We start from the raw sequence: 19,131 nt of genomic DNA on the forward strand, positions 1-19,131 counted from the left end.
AAATCAAATTTTCTATTCAACTCTGGTCTTTTCATCAAGAATGCTTGAAAGTCCTCTATTTCACTGAATGACCATTTTTTCTCCTGCAGGATTATACTCAGTTTTGCTAGGTAGGTGATTCTTGGTTGTAATCCTATCTCTTTTGCTCTCTGGAATATTATATTTGATGCCCTGTGGTCCCTTAATGTAGAAGCAGCTAAATCTTGTGTTATCCTGATTGTGTTTCCACAATACTTGAATTGTTTGTTTCTGGCTGCTTGTAATATTTTCTCCTTGACCTGGGAACTCTGGAATTTGGCTACAATATTCCTAGGAGTTTTCCTATGGGGATCTCTTTCAGGAGGAGATCAGTGGATTCTTTCAGTTTCTATTTTGTCCTCTAGTTCTAAAATATCAGGACAGTTTTCCTTGATAATTTCTTGAAAGATGATGTCTAGGCTCTTTTTTTGATCATGGCTTTCAGATAGTCCAATAATTTTTAAATTCTTTCTCCTGGATCTATTTTCCAGGTCAGTTGTTTTTCCAATGAGATATTTCACATTGTTTTCTAATTTTTCATTCTTTTGGATTTGTTTTACAGTGTCTTGATTTCTCATAAAGTCACTAGCTTCCAATTGGTCTATTCTAATTTTTAAGGAAGTATTTTCTTCAGTAATCTTTTGGACTTCCTTTTCCATTTGTCCAATTTTGCTTTTTAGGGCATTCTTCTCATTGGCTTTTTGGACCTCTTTAGCCATTTAGGTTAGGCTATTTTTTAAGGTGTTATTTTCTTCAGTATTTTTTTGGGGCTCCTTTAGCAAGCTGTTGACTTGTTTTTCATGATTTTCTTGCATCATTCCCAGTTTTTCCTCTACTTCTCTTACTTGCTTCTCAAAATCCCTTTTGAGCTCTTCCAAGGCCTGGGACTGATTCATATTTTTCTTGGAGGCTTTGGATGTAGGAGCTTTGGCTTTGTTGTCTTCTTCTGGTTGTATGTTTTGATCTTCTTTGTCACCAAAGTAAGATAATATAGTCTGACTCTTTTTGCGCTGCTTTCTCATGATCCTGGCCAATTACTTGAGTTTTAAACTCTTTGTTAAGGTAAAAGTCTGCTTCCAATGTGAAGAGTGTACTGTCCCAAGCGTCAGGGATTTGTACAGCTGTTTTCAGAGGTACTTCTAGGGACCTGTAAATTTTCAGTTCTTTCAAGGTGGTATGACAAGGGGTGAGGTGTTTCCTCTCCACCACCACAACAAGCTCCACTGCACCAGTGCTCCTCCTCACCCCAGGACTGCCCCTCAGAACTGTGACCTAGATCCAAGCCCTGGTAAAGCAAGAGATTCCTGCCTCAGCCCTGGCAAAGAGATCCTTGCAATCCCCCTCTGATCAGCCACTCGATTCCTCCTCTCTGTGGGCCAGAAGCTCAGACAAAAGCTGCGGCCCTGGGCCACGCTCGAGACTTGCGGCTGAGACCTAGCTTCTTCTCTCACCACATTCACAGACTTCCCACTGACCTTCTAAGTTGTCTTTGGCGTTCAGGGGTTGAGAAGTCTGGAAACCGCCACAGCTCCCTGAGATTCAGTCCTCTGAGGCCTGCTCCAGGGTCGCTGCGGCCTGGGCGCCCACACTGAACTGCGCTCCTCTCCCCACCTGGCGCGATATACCTTTCCGATCAACCATCCAGGCTGTCTTTGGCTGGAAATTTGTTTCACTCTGTCTTTTTGTGGGTTCTGCTGCTTTAGAATTTGTTTAGAGCCATTTTTTTAGGTATTTGGAGGGCTTTGGGAGAGAGCTCAAGGCAGTCACTGCTTTCCCTCTGCCATCTTGGCTCTACCCCCCGATTGTTTTTCGATCTTTTTATTTTCTTAAATATTTCCTAATTACATTTTAATCTGATTCCAGGCTACACTCAGGAGTGGTAGGCTACATATTTGACACCTGGTGTAGACAACATGGGCAGGAAGAAGAAATTACTGAGGAAACAGCTGTTAGGCTTGTCACAGATGCATGATATGGAGGTGATGGAGCACTAAAACTATCTGGACATTCTGGAGTTCTCTTTGCCAGAAACACGTGCGCGCGTGCCTCTGTGTTTATGTGTGTGTGTGTGTGTGTGTGTGTGTGTTCGTTCTTTGGTGTTGCTATTTGTTTTTACACTAAAGTTGTTTTCCCTTGAGCTCCAAACATTGGACCATCTTTTAAAAAAAAAAATTTTGTTGATGTTGTTCATTGTTGTTTCTTATTGATTTCCAAATGTATCCTTTCCAACAAAGTTTTCGGGGGCAGGGGGTGGGAATCAGTTTAGCAAAACCAATCAACACATTGGGCATGTCTAATAGTATAGTCAATGTATCTATACTACTAGTCTCCCACCCCTGAAATGAAGGGAAGGAAGTGCATGTTCTCAACTCTTCTCTGCAACCAGCATTGGTTTCAGTAATTGTACATCATTTGTTTTAATTTTTTTTGTTAACACAGCTTTTGGTTTTAATTTTGTTATCTTTATTTATATTGTGGCAGTCATGTATATTGATTTCCTGGTTCTACTTTATCAGTTCTTCAAGTCTTCCATGCTTTTCTGAATTCTTTCTCTGGGATCAAATATAAATTACCCTCTTTGGCATTTAAAGCTCTTCACAACCTGATCCCTTCTTTCCTATGGCACAGTGGTACTCTATCACAGTCATATGTAACTTGTTCAGTCATTCCTCAATTGATGGACATCCCCTCAATTTCCAATTCTTTGCCACCACAAAAAGAGCTGCTGTAAATATGTTTGTTCATATAGGTCCTTCCATTCCCCTCCCCCCTTTTAAAAAATCTCTTTGGGATACAGACTTAGTAGTGGTATTACTGGGTCACAGAGGATGCAGAGTTTTATAGCCCTTTGGTCATAGTTTTCAATTGCTCTCCAGAATGGTTGGATCAATTCACGACTTCACCAATGGTACATTACTGTCCCAGTTTTTCCATACCCCCTCCAACATTTATCATTTTCCTTTTCTGTCATATTAACCAATCTGATAGGTATGAGGTGGTTCCTCAGAGTTTTAATTTGCATTTCTTTAATCAGTAGTGATTTTCATATGACTGTAGATAGCTTTGATTTCTTCATCTGAATTGATCAGTTGGGGAATGACTTGTATTTTTACAAATTTGACTCGGTTCTCTAATTTATTTGAGAAATGAGACCTTTAATAGAAACATTTACTGTTAAAAAGAAAATGTTTTTCCCAGTTTTCTTCTTTCCTTCTAAACCTTGGTTGCATTAGTTTTGTTTGTACAAAACTTTAATTTTAATTTTTAATTAAAACTATTTATTTTACGTCTCATAATGCTCTTTGTTTTTTGTTTGATTGTAAACTCCCTTCTCCATAGATCTGACAGGTAAACAAACTATTCCTTGCTTTCCTAATCTGTTTAAATCCTTATGTTTAAATCATGTGCCTATTTTTACCTTACTTGGTATACAGTCTAAAAAAATGTTGGTCTACACCTCATTTGTGCCATGCTGTTTTCCAGTTTTACCAGCAGTTTTTGTCAACTTGTGAGTTCTTGTCCCGAAAGCTTTGGTCTTTGGATTTATCAAACACTAAATTACTATGATCATTTACTATTGTGTATTGTGTACCTAATCTATTCCACAGATCCACCACTCCATTTCTTAGCCAGTACCAGATTGTTTTGATGATTACTGCTTTATAATACAGTTTGAGCTCTGGTAATGGCAAGTCCACCTTCCGTCGCATTTTTTTCCATTAATTCCCTTGATATATTTTTGTTCTTCCAGATGAATTTTGTTGTTTTTTCTAGCTTCATAAAAAAATTTTTGGTAGTTTGGTATGGCACTGAATAAATAATTGATTTGGGTAGAGTTGTCGTTTCATTATATTGGCTCAGCCTACCCCTAAGTAACTGATATTTTTCTAGATGTATATATCTAATTTTATTTGTGTAAAAAATGTTTTGTAATAGTGTTCCTATAGCTCCTGAATTTGTCTTGGCAGGTAGACTCCCAAGTATTTTATGTTGTCAAATAGTCATTTTAATTGGAATTTCTCTATCTCTGGGTGCTGGAGTTTTTGGGTAATATATAGAAATGCTGATGATTCATGTAGGTTTATTTTAGCTTTGCTAACATTGCTAATTATTTCAACTAGTTCCTTAGTTGATTCTCTAGGCTTCTCTAAGTGTACCATCATATCACCTGCAAAGAGTGATGGTTTAATTTCCTCGTCTGTTCTAATTACTTCATTTTTTTTTTCTTCTTATTGCCATAGCTAACTTTTGTAGCACAACATTGAAGATAAGGGGTATCCTGGCTTCACTCCTCATCTTACTGGGAAAACTTTTAGCTTATCCCCATTACAGAATGGGGATGCTTGCTGATGTTTTTACATAGATACTACTTATCATTTTAAGGAACACTCTCTTTATTCCTGTGCTTTCTAGTGTTTTTAATAGGAATGGGTATTGTATTTTGTCAAAGGCCTTTTCTGCATCTATTGAGATAATCATAGCATTTGTATTGGTTTTGTTACTGATATGGTCAGTTATGCTGATAGATTTCCTAGTATTGAACCAACCTTGCATCCCTGGTGTAAATCCCACCTGGTCGTAGTGTATGATCCTTGTGATATAGTGATATAGTGCTCTAATCTCCTTGATTATATTTTATTTAATTTTTTTGCATTGATATTCATTAGGAAAATTGGTCTATAGTTTTCTTTCTCTGTTTCTGCTGTTGCTGATTTAGGTATCAGCATAATATTTGTGTCTTTAAAAAGATTTTGGTAGGACTCCTGCACCTGTTTTTCCAAATAGTTTGTATAATATTGGAATTAATTGTTCTTTAAATGTTTGGTAGAATTTACTTGTGAATCCATCTGGTCCTGAGTAGTTTTTTCTTAGGGACTTTATTGATGGCTTTTTCAATTTCCTTTTCTAAGATAGGGTTACTTAAGTATTCTATTTCCTCTTCTGTTAGTCTGGGCAATTTATATTTTTGTAAATATTCATCCATTTCACTTAGATTGTCATATTTATTGGCATATAACTGGGCAAAATAACTCCTAATAATTGCTTTAATTTCTTTTTCATTGATGGCAAATTCACCCTTTTCATTTTTGATGCTAGTAATTTGGTTGTGATTTTTTTTTCCCCATACAACCAGCTCCCAGTTTATTTATATAGTCCAATGGTTTACTTTAAATTTTATTAATCTCTCCTTTGGTTTTCAGGTTTTCCAATTTGGCATTTAATTGAGGGTTTTAAATTTGCTCTTTCTCTAGTTTTTTTAGTTGCATGTCCAATTCATTTATCTGCTCTTTAATTTATTAATGTAGGCATTTAGATATAAATTCTCCCCTCAGTACTGCTTTGGCTGCATCATATAAATTTTGGTATGTCTCATTGTTATTCTCATTAATGAAATTATTATTTGTTCTTTGACTCATTCTTAGGATTATTTTATTTAGTTTCCAAATAATTTCTAATGTCTTTATGTGACCCTTTATTGAATGTAATTTTTTTATTGAATTATCATCTGAAAAAGATACATTTAATATTTCTGCCAGTTTGCATTTGATTGTGAGGTTTATCCTGCTTACATGGACAATTTTTGTGTAGGTGTCATATACTGCTGAGGAAAGGGTGTTTTCCTTTTCATCTCCATTCAGTTTTCTCCAGCTCTATCATAACTAACTCTTCTAAAATTCTATTCACCTCCCTACTTTCCTTCTTGTTTATTTTGTGGTTGGATGTATCTAGTTCTGAGAGGGGAAAAGTTGAGGTCCCTCACTAGTATAGTTTTACTATTTCCTTCTTTAACTCATTTAAGTTCTTTAAAAATTTGGACACTCTGCCATTTGGTGCATATATATTCAATACTGAAATTACTTCATTGTCTGTGGTACCTTTTAGTAAGATGTAGTTTCCTTCTTTATCTTTTTAATTAGGTCTATTTTTGCTTTTGTTTTGTCTAAGATCATGATTCCTACCCCTGCTTTTTTTTTTTAACTTCAGCTGAAACATAATAGATTCTGCTCCAGCCCTTTACTGTGTGTGTCTCTCTGCTTCAAATGTGTTTCTTGTAATCAACACACTGTAGGATTCTAGTTTTTAGTCCACTCTATCTGCTTTCATTTTATGGTGAGTTTGTCCCATTCACAGTTACAATTACTGTTTTTCCTCTCCTTCCCTCTTTCTTTGTTCTTCCTTTCCTCCCCTCCTCCCCCTTCATCCTGTCCCTCTTCAACAGTATTTTGCTTCTAACTACTGCCTCCCCTAATCCATCCTTCTATCAATCCCCTCCCTGCTACCTTGTAGGATAAGATAGATTTCTGTACCCAACTGAGTGTTTGTTATTCTGTTTGAGTCAATTCTGATGAGAGTAAGGTTCAAACGATGCTCCCCAAACTTTCCCTACAATGTAATATATCTTTTGCGCCTCTTCATGTAAAATAATTTACCCCATTCTACCTTTCCCTTCCCTTCTCTCCAAGTGCAATCCTCTTTCTTACTCCTTAATTTTTTTTAATCATCCCATCAAAGTCAACTTACACCAGTACCCTCTGTCTGTGAATATTCTTAACTGCCCTAACCATGATAATTCTTAAGAATTCCAAGTATCAGCTTCTTGTGTAGGGATGTAAACAATGTAACATTATTGAATCTCTTATGTTTTCTCTTTCCTCTTTACCTTTTTATGCTTCTCTTGAGTCTTCCATTTGGAAATCTAATTTTCTTTTCAGCTTTGGTCTTTTCATCAGGAATGTGTGAAAGTCCTGTATGTCCTTGAATGTCCATCTTTTTCCCTGAAGGATTATACTCAGTTTCATTGGATAGGTGATTCTTGATTGTAATCCTAGCTTCTTTGCCTTCTGGAATATCACATTAATATCAATTAATGTAGAAACTGCTAAATTCTATGTAATCCTGACTGTGGCTCCATGATATTTAAATTGTTTGCTTGCAGTATTTTTTTCCTTGACCTGAGAGTTCTGGAATTTGGCTAGAATATTCCCGGGAGTTTTCATTTTGGGATCTCTTTCAGAAGGAGTCTTTCAATTTTTATTTTACTTTCTGGTTTTAGAGTATCAAAGTAGTTTTCCTTGTTAATTTCTTGAAATATGATACCTAGGCTCCTTTTTTTTGATCATGGCTTTCAGATAGTCCAGTAAATCTTAAATTATCTCTTCTCAATTTATTTTCCAGATTATTTTTCCAATGAAATATTTGACATTTTCTATTTTCTCATTCTTTTGATTTTGTTTTATTGTTTCCTGATATCTCATGGAGTCATTAGTTTCCACTTGCCCAATGCTAATTTATAAGGAATAATTTTCTTCAATGAACTTTTGTATCTCCTTTTTCATTAGGCCAGTTCTATTTTTTAAGGAGTTGTTTTCTTCAGTGAATTTTTGTATATCTTTTTTTCCACTTTTTGAACTTCTAAGCTGTTGACTATTTTTTCATGATTCTCTTACATCATTTTCATTTCTTTTCCCAGTTTTTCTTCTACCTCTCTAACTTTATTTTTAAAATCCTTTTTGGGGGCAGCTAGGTGGCACAGTGGATACAGCACCGGCCCTCAAGTCAGGAGGACCTGAGTTCAAATCTGGCCTCAGACCAAATACTTGACACTTACTATCTGTGTGACCCTGGGCACGTACTTAACTCCAACTGCCTAAGCAAAAAAAAAAATCCTTTTTGAGCTCTTCCAGGAGTTCTTTTTGGACTGACACCAATTCACATTTTTCTTGAGGTAACTTTCTGTGGTCAGTTTCTTTCTTTTTTTTTTTTGCTCATTTTTTTCCCCAGTCTAGTTCATGATTTTTAAAGTTGGGTTCTGCTCCTGGGGTGGAAGGGGCACTGTCCCAGGTTTCTTGTGCCTAAAGCATAGGGCCATAGGACCTTGCCACTGGCCTGCTGCACCAGGACAGTAGGGTCTGTCAGCTGTCCTGCAGTGCCAGGGCCACAGAACCTCATAGCTAGGGGCCTTGCCACAGGCTTGCTGGGACCCGGCCTTCTGCTAGCCTGCCTGGATACCAACTGCACTGGAATGTGTTAACCATTGTCATGGGCTGGAACATTTTTTCACAGTGTCCTTTTATTTGTTCTGCTGCTCCAGAATTCATTTTGAGGCATATTTTATAGTTGTTCAGAAGTGAATATGGGAGAGTTCCTGCCTTACTTTGCTATCTTGATTCCACCCTCAATTTTCCTTTATATTTGAAGGGTTTTTTTCCCCTAGATACTTGTAAACAAATTCTTTTTAACTGAAATTGTGAAATTTAACCACTGCCTTGAAGAGTCAAGCATGGTTTTTGGTTTGGTCAAGCAATGCTTTATTGTTTGCATTCGAAAGTTATAGGCAGTTTTCTCATATTATTTCTTGCAGAATCATTTTCAAGTTCTTTGATTTTTCATGTTCTTCCAGAAGACCTATGATCCTTAAGTTACCTCTGCATATTTTATCTTCAAGTTCATTCACTCTGATGTATAAAATAATTGGTTAAGTCCTTTTTTCTTGTGCTTTTATATTTTTGTGTTAGACTCCTTTGCCTCTCACCAAGAGTCTTCTGTGCCTGTTTTCGCTGTGTTATTCTGGACCTATTATTTAATTAGCTACAGTAGATTCCTTTTCCTTCAGGCTCCACCCCCCCTTCTGTGCTCTTCCCCTCACCTTCTTTCCTGCCCCATCTAGGTCAGACATTTCATCATTCTACCCTGAGATAACCAAATACTTACGTTCTTAATATGTAGGTTGGAGGGTGATGAATGTTTTAATCATAGCAATTGTTGAAGACCATCTTTTAAGTCAGAGAACAGTTTTGGATCTCTACTAGTGGAGGAAATATCAACATCAGTGAATGTACTACTCTGTTCATGTAGAAAATGAAATTCCGTATCTTTTGTATTAATGTTACTGTTAGTTAATGATGTTTCTATCTCATTGTCAAATTTTGAAAGAGATGTGTCCTCAGAATACATTCTTTTCATTAATAGGATGTATATTAGTAGCTAAAGCTTCAAAGATCTGTACCACATATTAAGATTATGTAAGATTAAAGGAACTTTACTTTGTTATTCACATACACGTTGGCAGATACTAATACCATTTGATTAAAATACAGGATTATTCTTTTTTTAATAAAATGTGCTTTCTCCAAAATTGTGAAATGGGTTTGAAAGAAACCCCCATAACAAGGGACACAGGTTTCTGTGTTGAAATACTAGTAGTGTGTAATATAAATAGAAGTGCATTAAATTGTACTCTGGGAAGGAAGATGGCATTTACACTCAAGTTTATATTGTGAAGTTCCTGAGAACAGATGGGGACAAGAGAAAGGACAGCATGGAGCAGTAAGGGAATCCTCAGGCAAGCTGTACAGTCTAAGAATAGAGTTTGTTGTGTTTTTTTTTAAAGGCATTTCAAATGTATATGTTTTAGAGCAGGTGTTCTTAATCTGAGACCTTTCAGTACATTTCAAGGGTTCTTTGAATTTGGCAAGAGAAAAAAATTGAATTTTCATTTTCACTAACCTCTAACTGAAATTTAGCAACAAATTACAATAGTATAAAAAATACCTCTGGTACCAGTAGAAATATTTTTTTCAGTATCACAGATACCTTAAAATATCACTTACACTCACCATCGCTACTTTGAAATTGATGTAGCCATTAGATCCACAGTTTAAACTCACATTTTAAAAACTAACATTTAAAAAACATTTTGATAACTTTATTTCGGCATAAATGGTTTCCTTTGAAATCCAATGGATTTTGTGCATTTGAAAACATTCTGAGACTGGATCCATAGACTTCACCAAACATGCATGACATACACAAAAGTTAAGAACCTCTGTTTTACAGAAAAATAGATGGATCACCTAATCTGCAAAGATTAAGTAACTTGCCCAAGGTCAGATAGTTAGTATGTATCCAAGACAGGACTTAAAACTCAGGTTTTCCCTGATCCAAAGCTGCCTCTTTTTCCATTATGCCATGTTTGTTTTTTTTGTTTATTCATATTACATGTTTATATAGTTTTTTCCTAATTGAATTTCTTGGATGGTACTTTTTCTCTGCCCACCCCATTCATGTTTTGGCATAAGCAACACCCAAATGGGGATAGAAAACCAATTGTAAGCACCAAGGACAGATATGCTGGTCTCTTATGTTAGCGCCCCTACTCCCATGCCCCAAGAAGAGCCCATCACACTATACTTATTTAATGGCTACTGTTATTGAACTTTTTAAAGAATCACTTGCCATTGAAAGAAACTGTTTTTACTATTCACATAAAAGATACAAAATATGGTGGACTCATTTGACCACTGAGTCCTGGGCAAGGGAGCCCTAGAAAAAATAGTCAGTGCATTAGCATGGGCTATCACCCAAGAACCCAGAGTCCTTTAACTTCCTGAGGTTTCCAAACTCTTTAACCATCCCTGCCTTGCAATCCCTCCCATCACCCCATCCAAGAGTGCCTTCTACAACTGCAGCACTGAATCCTTTCTTCTTTCTTTTCCATTTCAAAATTTATTGTTCCCACAGGATCCTGCTCTTAGCTTTCTAACATTGCAGCAAACTATCTGGTAAACTAATTTGAGCTAAAGTGTTTTAATGGCTCTAATTTTCATAATACTTAATGCCTCAGTTTTTTTCAAGGCTGGTTGGGGAGAAAAGAGTACAGAAACCTTTCAAGTACCCATTAAATCACAACATTAAGACAATTGGCATCAGTCGTAGATTTTACAACTCAAATCATTGTAGGAGTCAAGTTTGTTTTTGTCAAATGATGGGTTTTCTAATTATTTCTTATAGATGGATATTCCTATGAAAAGGAAGCAATAGAAAACTGGATCAGCAAAAAGAAGCGTACAAGTCCAATGACTAATCTGATTCTTCCTTCACTCATACTGACACCAAATAGGACTCTGAAAATGGCCATCGATCGCTGGCTAGAGACTCATCAGAAATGAAACTGTTTAGATATCCTTACTTAGATAATTACTAACTCCAATGAGGTAAATTTCTAGCGGCTTTAAAGGAAAACATATATGAACTCAAAAAGTTATATCCAAACAGAAGGTAAGGTAAATTTTGTTTAACTAAAGTTTCTATATTTTGTCTTTAAAACATATTGTGAATTAAATTCTGTATCTAACCTTATTTATGATGTCATTTTTATACAAATACAAAGCAGTCAAATGAATATATACAACAGAAAGGTTTCTTTTGACATTAGGTAACAATGTCTTTTAATATTAAATATCTCAACAACAATTATTATAGCCAAACTGGCTCCTTAGTAGGTATTTGTATCAAATATTCTTACAACAAATACCACTCTAAAGAAATCTTCATTGTAGCACTGGTGGCCCATTTTGAGCAGAATTTTAACATATATTCATTTGAACTGCCCTTTCCGATAAAAAACATATTAATACTCTAAATTAAATGTCAGACCATCCTTTGTGAATGTGTTTGTGTGTGTGTATGTCTGTGTGTACACAATTTTACAAAATCTCAGGTTTGAAAGGGACTTCAGAGGTAGGCCCACACCTTACCTGAGTAAGAATTTAGGGAGGTTCTATCAGTTCTGATAAATTTAGCAAGTAATTATATTAAAATCTGTGGTTTGTTACTGAAAATATAGGAAACAGTTGGGGAAGAGCTAATTATCAAGTTTCTACAAAAATCAAGTCAGATTGAAAAAGCTATTCAGGCACAGTTTGGAGGGAAGTACAAAGCATGTCACAATGCCTTTCTGCTAGAGTTTACAAGGACATTATAGTATTTAAAACTGATATTTTATCCTCTTTTTTCCCACAAATTGCTATTGACTCCAAGCTTGTGGGCAAAGAACTTTTCTATGTGACAGTCTGATAATTTGGTCTCTTCCCTTAGAGAAGACTTGCCCCCGTAGGGAATTTTAGGTTCAAAGAAGTTAGATTTGGGTGCAAGGTTTTTTTAATTCTAAAAGAACTTTATGATATCTTGGTTAATTTGAGTGGCTTTCACATTTCCAATGAGATTTAGTGTTTAGTGGCCACCACTGACTCTGCTAGCAATATGCTATATAAGTAAATAGATGATATAACATAAAGAGCACCAGGACCTGGGAGTCAGAAGATATCATTCTAGTTCTGGATTCAGCATTTACCAGCTGCAAGATTGTAGGGAAATCATAATCTCTCTAGGTCAGTTTTCCTCATCTGTAAAATGAGAACAGCAGCATGGAAATAAACATCCAACTTACAGGACTATGATGAGGAAGGTTTTATGTCAGTGTACCAAAAGAAAAAGGAACACTACATTCCTCTGAATGTATCCATCCTCTATGTGAAATAAGCTTCATTTCAAAAAGAAGGAACAAATTAAGACCTACCATTATTCTTAGATCAGAAAGCCTTTGTTCTACATCTAAATTATGAGCTAACAAAAAACATTTAAACAATCAAAGATATCCATCTACAGAAAGAAAAACCTAGGGAAAGCAAATCTTCTTACAGAAGTCTTCTTGCTTAAATTATAGAAAGCAGATCACCTATAAAATGATTATAAAAATATCATAGCTCCTATTTTGTGAATTTAGTGGGAAAAAAATTCCTATTCAGAAATAAAATCTCATTTACAACATATTAAATTCACATATGATAATTACATACTGCTACTTTTGCATTCCAGCATTTTACTAAAACAATTCTTCTCAGTTCCTGTTTAATATCACTAGATATGGATCACACTTCTTTCAAAAGAAATTATAAGGTATTGTTCACTACCTGAAGAATCAACCATTAATGCAAAAGTATTTCTATGGCACCTGTAGTGTTTTGTTTTTTTTTAAGACACTGGATTTGCTTTAAGCAAGAGAATGTCACAATTTAAAATCTGGAATAGGAATAAATAAATGCTATTTTAAGTGACACTTAAAGTAAAAGGTTCAATAATTATCATTTTATCTGAGCAGGCAGAACCATGAGTGCTTTTAACCAAAGAATGAATGAAAATCCACAGGTTTATTCAATTTGAGGCAACACAGGTGGCCTCATAAAAAAAATTGAGTCTTACCTTGCTTCAGGAAAATGTGCATGATACGAGGGAGCAGGGAGTTCACTGAGTAGCATACTGTTGAGTACTTCCTGGCGCCTCCATTTTGTGGAGGGGCCCAGATTGGCCAGTCTTCATTCCCTGTGTGTATGCTTTCTTCCTCCCTCCCCACCCCCAACTTTTCAGCTCCTTTTTCTGTATTATCTTTCACCATTAGAACATAAGCTCTGAGGACAGGAACTGTTTTTCCCCCCTTGAGTTTGTATCACCAGCTCTTAGCACAGTGCTTAGCATACATTAAGTGCCTAATAAATCTTCTTCCCTTAACCTAAGGCAACTTTCCACTATCTATCTACAGAACATATTAAACTCCTTATATTCCTCTGTCTTCCTTCAATTAGGAATCTATCCAAAAACAGTCTTAAAATTTGCTTCAAAGAAATTTCTTTAACCAAACTAAAGAATTTGCTGGATTTAAAAAAAAAAGTCACCCTGAGTCAATGTAAATAAGAGGTGATTTGGAGATACTTTAGTATTACAATTGACTAGATAAATGTAAAGATCAAGTTCACATCTTCGTATATCAAAACTTTATCTTGGGGTAGCACAGCTTGCCATTTACCCTTGTTCATACTTTACTTTGAAATTAAAATTCATGTTGGTATGAAGACAAACATTTTAAGATGAAACATATTGTAATATAAATGTGCTAAAGGCAAACCTGTGACAGTAACACTCAATTTTCTGTGTGTTTTGGCAAAAATGATTGAGAGTTGGAGCATTACCCATCCTGTTGCCAGTCAAAACAGACACTAAGTTTTTCTGGCACAGCTAGAAAGTGAAAATAAAGATTTGATCTATGAAAAATGTGTTTCAGAGGAACAAAGACCTAATGTCAATGTTCAGCTTCTAGAACTCCTATAAGGCCTCGGGAAAGAAAGTTAAGTCACTGCACGTATCATTCTCATAAACAGTACACTCTCGCCACATCCAGGGTTTTGTTCAACTCAGAGCAAACTATATTAATGGTCTTTATTCCATATGGAAAAGTACAGTAGCTGTGCAAAAACAAACTACATAACAAAAGAATAAGACATACAAATATCAAAGAAAATAAATAAGCCAAAGTAATCATATGCAGACTCATGAAAAGCTTGTAAAAATGGATAAAGCTGTTTTTACAAAGTACACACTGTACACACAGAACAAATGCTGAAGAATGACAATGGAATATTCCAACTTGTACAAAAGATACCCTCACAGGAACTTCGTTACAACTATTCATTTTGAAAACACTTCTGTAAATATAGAATTTTCTTCTCCCCAACTCTGGAAAATAAATGTCACACCCCATCCTATAAAAAACAAATGTAATCCAACGCTTTCAAACTGTTACAGTGAAACCTTCAAATAACACATCATGTTTCATATAAAAACACCTTTTTCCTGTACCTTATCACCACAAATGAATGATACATAATTTTGGAGTTTAGCACCTTAAAGGTGTTAATATAAACTATATAAAGTGCGGTTACTGGTATATTGTTAACATGCCATAATAATATATTATTCAGTGCAATAATCAGCATGGTTGAAGCTTAAAAAAAAAACAAACATGCATTGTATTTTTCTGGATTAACTATTTGAAAATAAAATTATATTTACATATTTAAGTAAAACTGGACTACCTTTATATATACATACATATATATTCAAAGAGAGTGTGACTTGTAAAGTAAAGAGTGATTTTATCAACTGAGCAGAATTTACACCTAAACAAGTTTTTATTTTTCAAAGCAGTCACCTTGGGACTTTACCGCAGCAATGCTACCATTGCTCATATTTCTAGAACCCTCCTTCTAGAACTACCTTCACACTCAGTTTGCACACTGAGAGAACCACTTGCATTACTTTATAGTAAATACTTTACTTCTACCCAAATCATCACCATTAGCCTTGATTTTGTTCACCTTGGGCTGTATTCCCCTTCAAAAGATAAAAATTAGCCTTCAGGGAGGACAGAGCTATGGGTTCTGAAGAGCAGTTCCAAAGAAGGTTCTGAACAATGACAACATTGTTGAAATAAATGCATAGCATCTCAAGGCAACTTCCTTAATGGAGACAACAATTATATGGATATTTGTTTAAAACGGTGGGGGGGGGGGGGGGGGCAATCACATTACTTTACAGTCCCACCTCACACTCAACTCGAAGTGTCTTAAGAAATCACTCCTAAATCATGTCTTATATATTAAACTAGGGATTTATTGAACCATCAATAAAGTATAATACTCCTTATTCAAAAAGCATTTATCTACAGTCCTGGGTCACACGTATTTACTGCTTTTTACCTACAGTTCTAGGAGTTTCTCACACATGGAGTGAGAAAAGTGTGAATATTCTTTAGATAAATACTGTAATTTTCATCATATCAAAGACCCAGAAAAGAGATCATTATAAACCATCTCATAAGAGAAGCAAAGGACACAAAACAGTATCTCTTTGGATGCTCCCTATTTTATAACTTTACAATCAGTCACAGCTAACCATTCATTTACCATTTTTTTCCAGCTCTGCTTGACATTCCAGTTAACATTCTTGTTCATGGTGACTTTTAGCTTCATATTAAAGTGGTTTATCCTACTTTTTTTGATAGCACTGATGGTCAATACCCAATCACATCAGCTCCACAGAAAACATCAAAAACCATAACTAAAAAGCTCTTATTTTTAGGATAAAACAGCCACAATTAGTGATTCACACCAGGCACGAGTACATTGCTTTGTCTGTTTTACATGGCATTTCTCTTAATGCTTACACATTGGATTCTATGAACGATCGCTTTGGTTTTGCTGAAGTGATATGACTTCGATGAGTTTCCTTACTAATAGGGGGCTGTTGTTTCGAGATGCTCTCCGGATACAAGTGAGAAACATTCTTGGCTCTCCGGCTGTCTTGACAATGGACTGGTATTTGGCACTTGTTTTCTTCAAGTTCTTTCAACTGGGCCCCACTGTGGACAATTCCACCCAGGGGGGAAGCAGAACACATTTTAGTTTGGTTATTGTATCCTCCTGCCTGTTTGACAGAGGGCTGCTCACAGTGTGAAGACTGCAGGCCAGCTGCAGATGGGTTTGTCAGTAACCCCTCGGTCACCTGGCAGTGCCAGGTACGGCTGGATGGATTTCCCTGCTGTTGGAATCTTGCAGTCTTATCCATAATGCCCATGAATGGAGTATTGCGTGGTCTGTGCTCAGCCATACCACTCTGACCCTGGTTATTAGCCACCTTCTCCTTATTTCTTGCATCTGCCCCTTGGGCCTTCAAACCATCTGAAAAACTGCTACTTGAAGCTAAACTGCTGGCTGAATTGGACATTTTCATGCTTCCAGATGGAGAACCGTTAGAGGCTGAATTAGCCAAAGAACCTACATGCTTCATATCACTACAATTCACTGACACACTCTGGCTTGGAGGGGCTACATCCAGAGTTAAGGAAGCATGAGCTAGAAGCCTCTCTGCAGTTTTAACCTTGCTTGGTAAAGGATATGCAGAGCCACTCTCACTGCACTGCAGATGTGCATTCTGATTGATGCCCACCCGGTCACCATATAGGCCAGAGTTGGCTCCTGCAGTGAAAGAGCCTGTCCCCTCTAAATGCTGGCTTCTATTAGTGAGAATCGCAGGGGACCTTCCTGGCATGGGACTTGGGGGAGGATTCTGAGAAGAAGCCTGAATTTTTGCACCGCTAGTACCCACTCCAGTTCTCAAGTTCGACTGAAGAGAACTCAGGTGCTGGTTGGTTTTCACAATCTGTGCCCGCTTAGTAGGCTGCATTATCAAACCTGGCTGAACAACTGGCTCCCTTGGGAGCTTACTGCTTCCTGGCCTATTCTGGGGTGATGCTGGTCTTGCTTTCGGCTGCAGCCCTTCCTGAAGGGTTCTGCTGTATGGAGCAGGTACTGAGGAAGAGGGCTGAGGCCTCACAGGCAGTGAAACCAAGTCCCCCAGCTGCACTGTCTCCTCCTCTTCAGCCTCCTCCATGGGAAACTGATCATCCAATCCAGGAGCTGAGTTCTCCTCCTCATTGTCTGAGTCATTGGCTGGGGCCAAGGGAGGGCACTGTTGCTTCTGCTGCTGGCTTCTTTGCAGCTGTTTGCATTCCTCTTCTACACGACTCAGAAGCCTCTTGATTTCTTGGTTGGTGGGACACAACTTCACAGCCTCCTGCAAATCAGCCAGAGCAGCCGCAAATTGCCTTTGTAATAAAGAAGATTAAAATCATGAGATGTGCATTTTATCAAATAAAATTTTTACTTGGGTGGGAGAGGGAGGAAGGAAACTTTTGGAGTATATAACTTTTGTACAGATAATTTCAAAGTTGTAGTGGGTCGTAGAAATATCACTCCACTAGAATTTCAAATGTGCACAAAGACAACAGAATAACAACCCCATACAAATGGAGAAAACACCCTAACCATCAAAAACAACAAAGAGTTTGGTGCTTCTGACTTAACTCCTTTCATTATTTATATAATGTTATATCAACACTTTACAAAAAGTTCTTAGTGCTTTTATTACTGGCCCTTATGATGGATCAGCAGTGAAAAAAGGCCTCTACTCTCTCTTACAGCAGTTATCCTCTAGATGACAGAAAAGTCTCTTTAATTAACAGGGGTCAATCCATTCTGGGAACACAGGGTAACGAGAAAGAACTTCAAACTAGGATGTGTACCTAGCACAAAATCTCGACTGGTCAAAAAACAAGAATCCCATCACTACCGAGTAGCCAGGAAACAAAATTCAGCTTTATTGATATCGGGTATTAAAAAGTGATGAAAAGTATTATGGAAGATACTTATGAAATAGAATGCCATTAATTTGTCAGGAGGTGGATATTTAGGGACAGTGCCAAAGATAAAGCAGCTCCTCTAGCCACCTGCATATAAAGTACCTGCTATTCCTCTTTGCTCTTGCTCTGGCATAATAAGCTTCATAGGATTTGGGTTTCAACTCCAGAGCCTTGGAAGCAAATTCTTCTGCCATGCCAAAATCCTGATATCAAAATATAAAGGACATTAGTTATACAGAAGCATGAAAACACAAACCTATGTTACTCCCTTTGCTGATTTCAAAAGCAACTGTTGGAAACAGAATGGAAATATCAATTATTAACAACATCTCTGCCCTGGCAGGTACAAACCAGCAGAAAGAGAGCCCTTTAAAACTTAAGAGCAGGTTAAGATAATGTGAAGGCAAATACAGAGTGGAAATTTTCAGACACTGAGAAAACTAACACCCAGGGGAAAGCTATCTCTTAACAGTACGGACAATTAGTCCCAGCTTTTGCAGTTAACTGGATGATCTCAAGCACATCAGTCTCCCTGGGGCTCAGATTCCTCACCTGCAAAAGGAAAAGAATCTCTAAAGGTGACACTGATCATGACATAGTCCACTAAGAAAAGCAAATTCGTCATATGCTACTATCACAGAAATTAAGCTTTCTAAAAAAGACAGCACATATCTACTTTTCCATGGCTTAAGAATGTAGAATGGTTGACAAGCACAACTTACATTTGTTTTCCTTCGGCACCGGGACAAGTTCAGATAGAGGGAAACCCGTAGTTCATTGAATGCTTTCATGTCTTCACCAAACCCTTCACGAGGAAATTTCCTTAAGGCACACTGGTATCTCTGGGCTGCTTCCTTCATCTTCCCTTTCTATCAGTCAGAAGGAAAGATTTCAGGACAAGGATTCAATGAACGGAATTTTAAGAATCTGACAGGAATATAAATAGTTTTGCTTTTAACACATTACCCAGAGCCTAAAGACATTCCAGGTTATTTGACCCCATGGATATAACCTGGTTGCTAAAGGACTGGGGTGGAGGGTTTTAAAAAAAAAAAAAATTTAAACCTCAGTAACAAATTTATCATTAACAGAAATCATCCAAAATTTAAACACAGAAGCCAGAGGATCACACTAGCTTCCCTTTACATTCTCCTTATGCAGGGCCTAACACATTCACACATGACATATTTTTATAAATATATAAGAAATGTATAAGAAAAACTTAAAAATGTCTCATCCTA

The 19,131-nt window shown here is 36.8% G+C and overlaps 2 protein-coding genes across 5 annotated transcripts in view; one reads left to right on the forward strand and one right to left on the reverse strand.

Moving 5' to 3' along the window:
• The window catches only part of LOC114045953 (WD repeat, SAM and U-box domain-containing protein 1-like), an 81,570-nt gene extending 68,656 nt beyond the window's left edge, over window positions 1–12,914 (forward strand). For all 3 annotated transcript variants that reach the window (XM_027866166.1, XM_027866167.1, XM_027866168.1), the window contains one exon: window positions 10,810–12,914. In XM_027866166.1, the coding sequence (XP_027721967.1) occupies window positions 10,810–10,967 (158 nt within the window). In that variant the 3' untranslated portion in view covers window positions 10,968–12,914. The remainder of the gene's footprint in view (window positions 1–10,809) is intronic.
• Window positions 12,915–13,276: 362 nt separating this feature from the next.
• Window positions 13,277–19,131, reverse strand: part of LOC114045951 (protein TANC1-like) — a 265,490-nt gene continuing 259,635 nt past the window's right edge. For both annotated transcript variants that reach the window (XM_027866163.1, XM_027866164.1), the window contains 3 exons: window positions 18,613–18,759; window positions 17,993–18,093; window positions 13,277–17,296 (listed from right to left, as the gene is read on the reverse strand). In XM_027866163.1, coding sequence (XP_027721964.1) covers window positions 15,853–17,296; window positions 17,993–18,093; window positions 18,613–18,759 — 1,692 coding nt within the window. In that variant the 3' untranslated portion in view covers window positions 13,277–15,852. The remainder of the gene's footprint in view (window positions 17,297–17,992; window positions 18,094–18,612; window positions 18,760–19,131) is intronic.

The sequence above is a fragment of the Vombatus ursinus genome, unplaced genomic scaffold, assembly GCF_900497805.2.
Source record: "Vombatus ursinus unplaced genomic scaffold, bare-nosed wombat genome assembly UNPS02014779.1, whole genome shotgun sequence".
Classification (NCBI taxonomy): Eukaryota; Metazoa; Chordata; class Mammalia; order Diprotodontia; family Vombatidae; genus Vombatus; species Vombatus ursinus.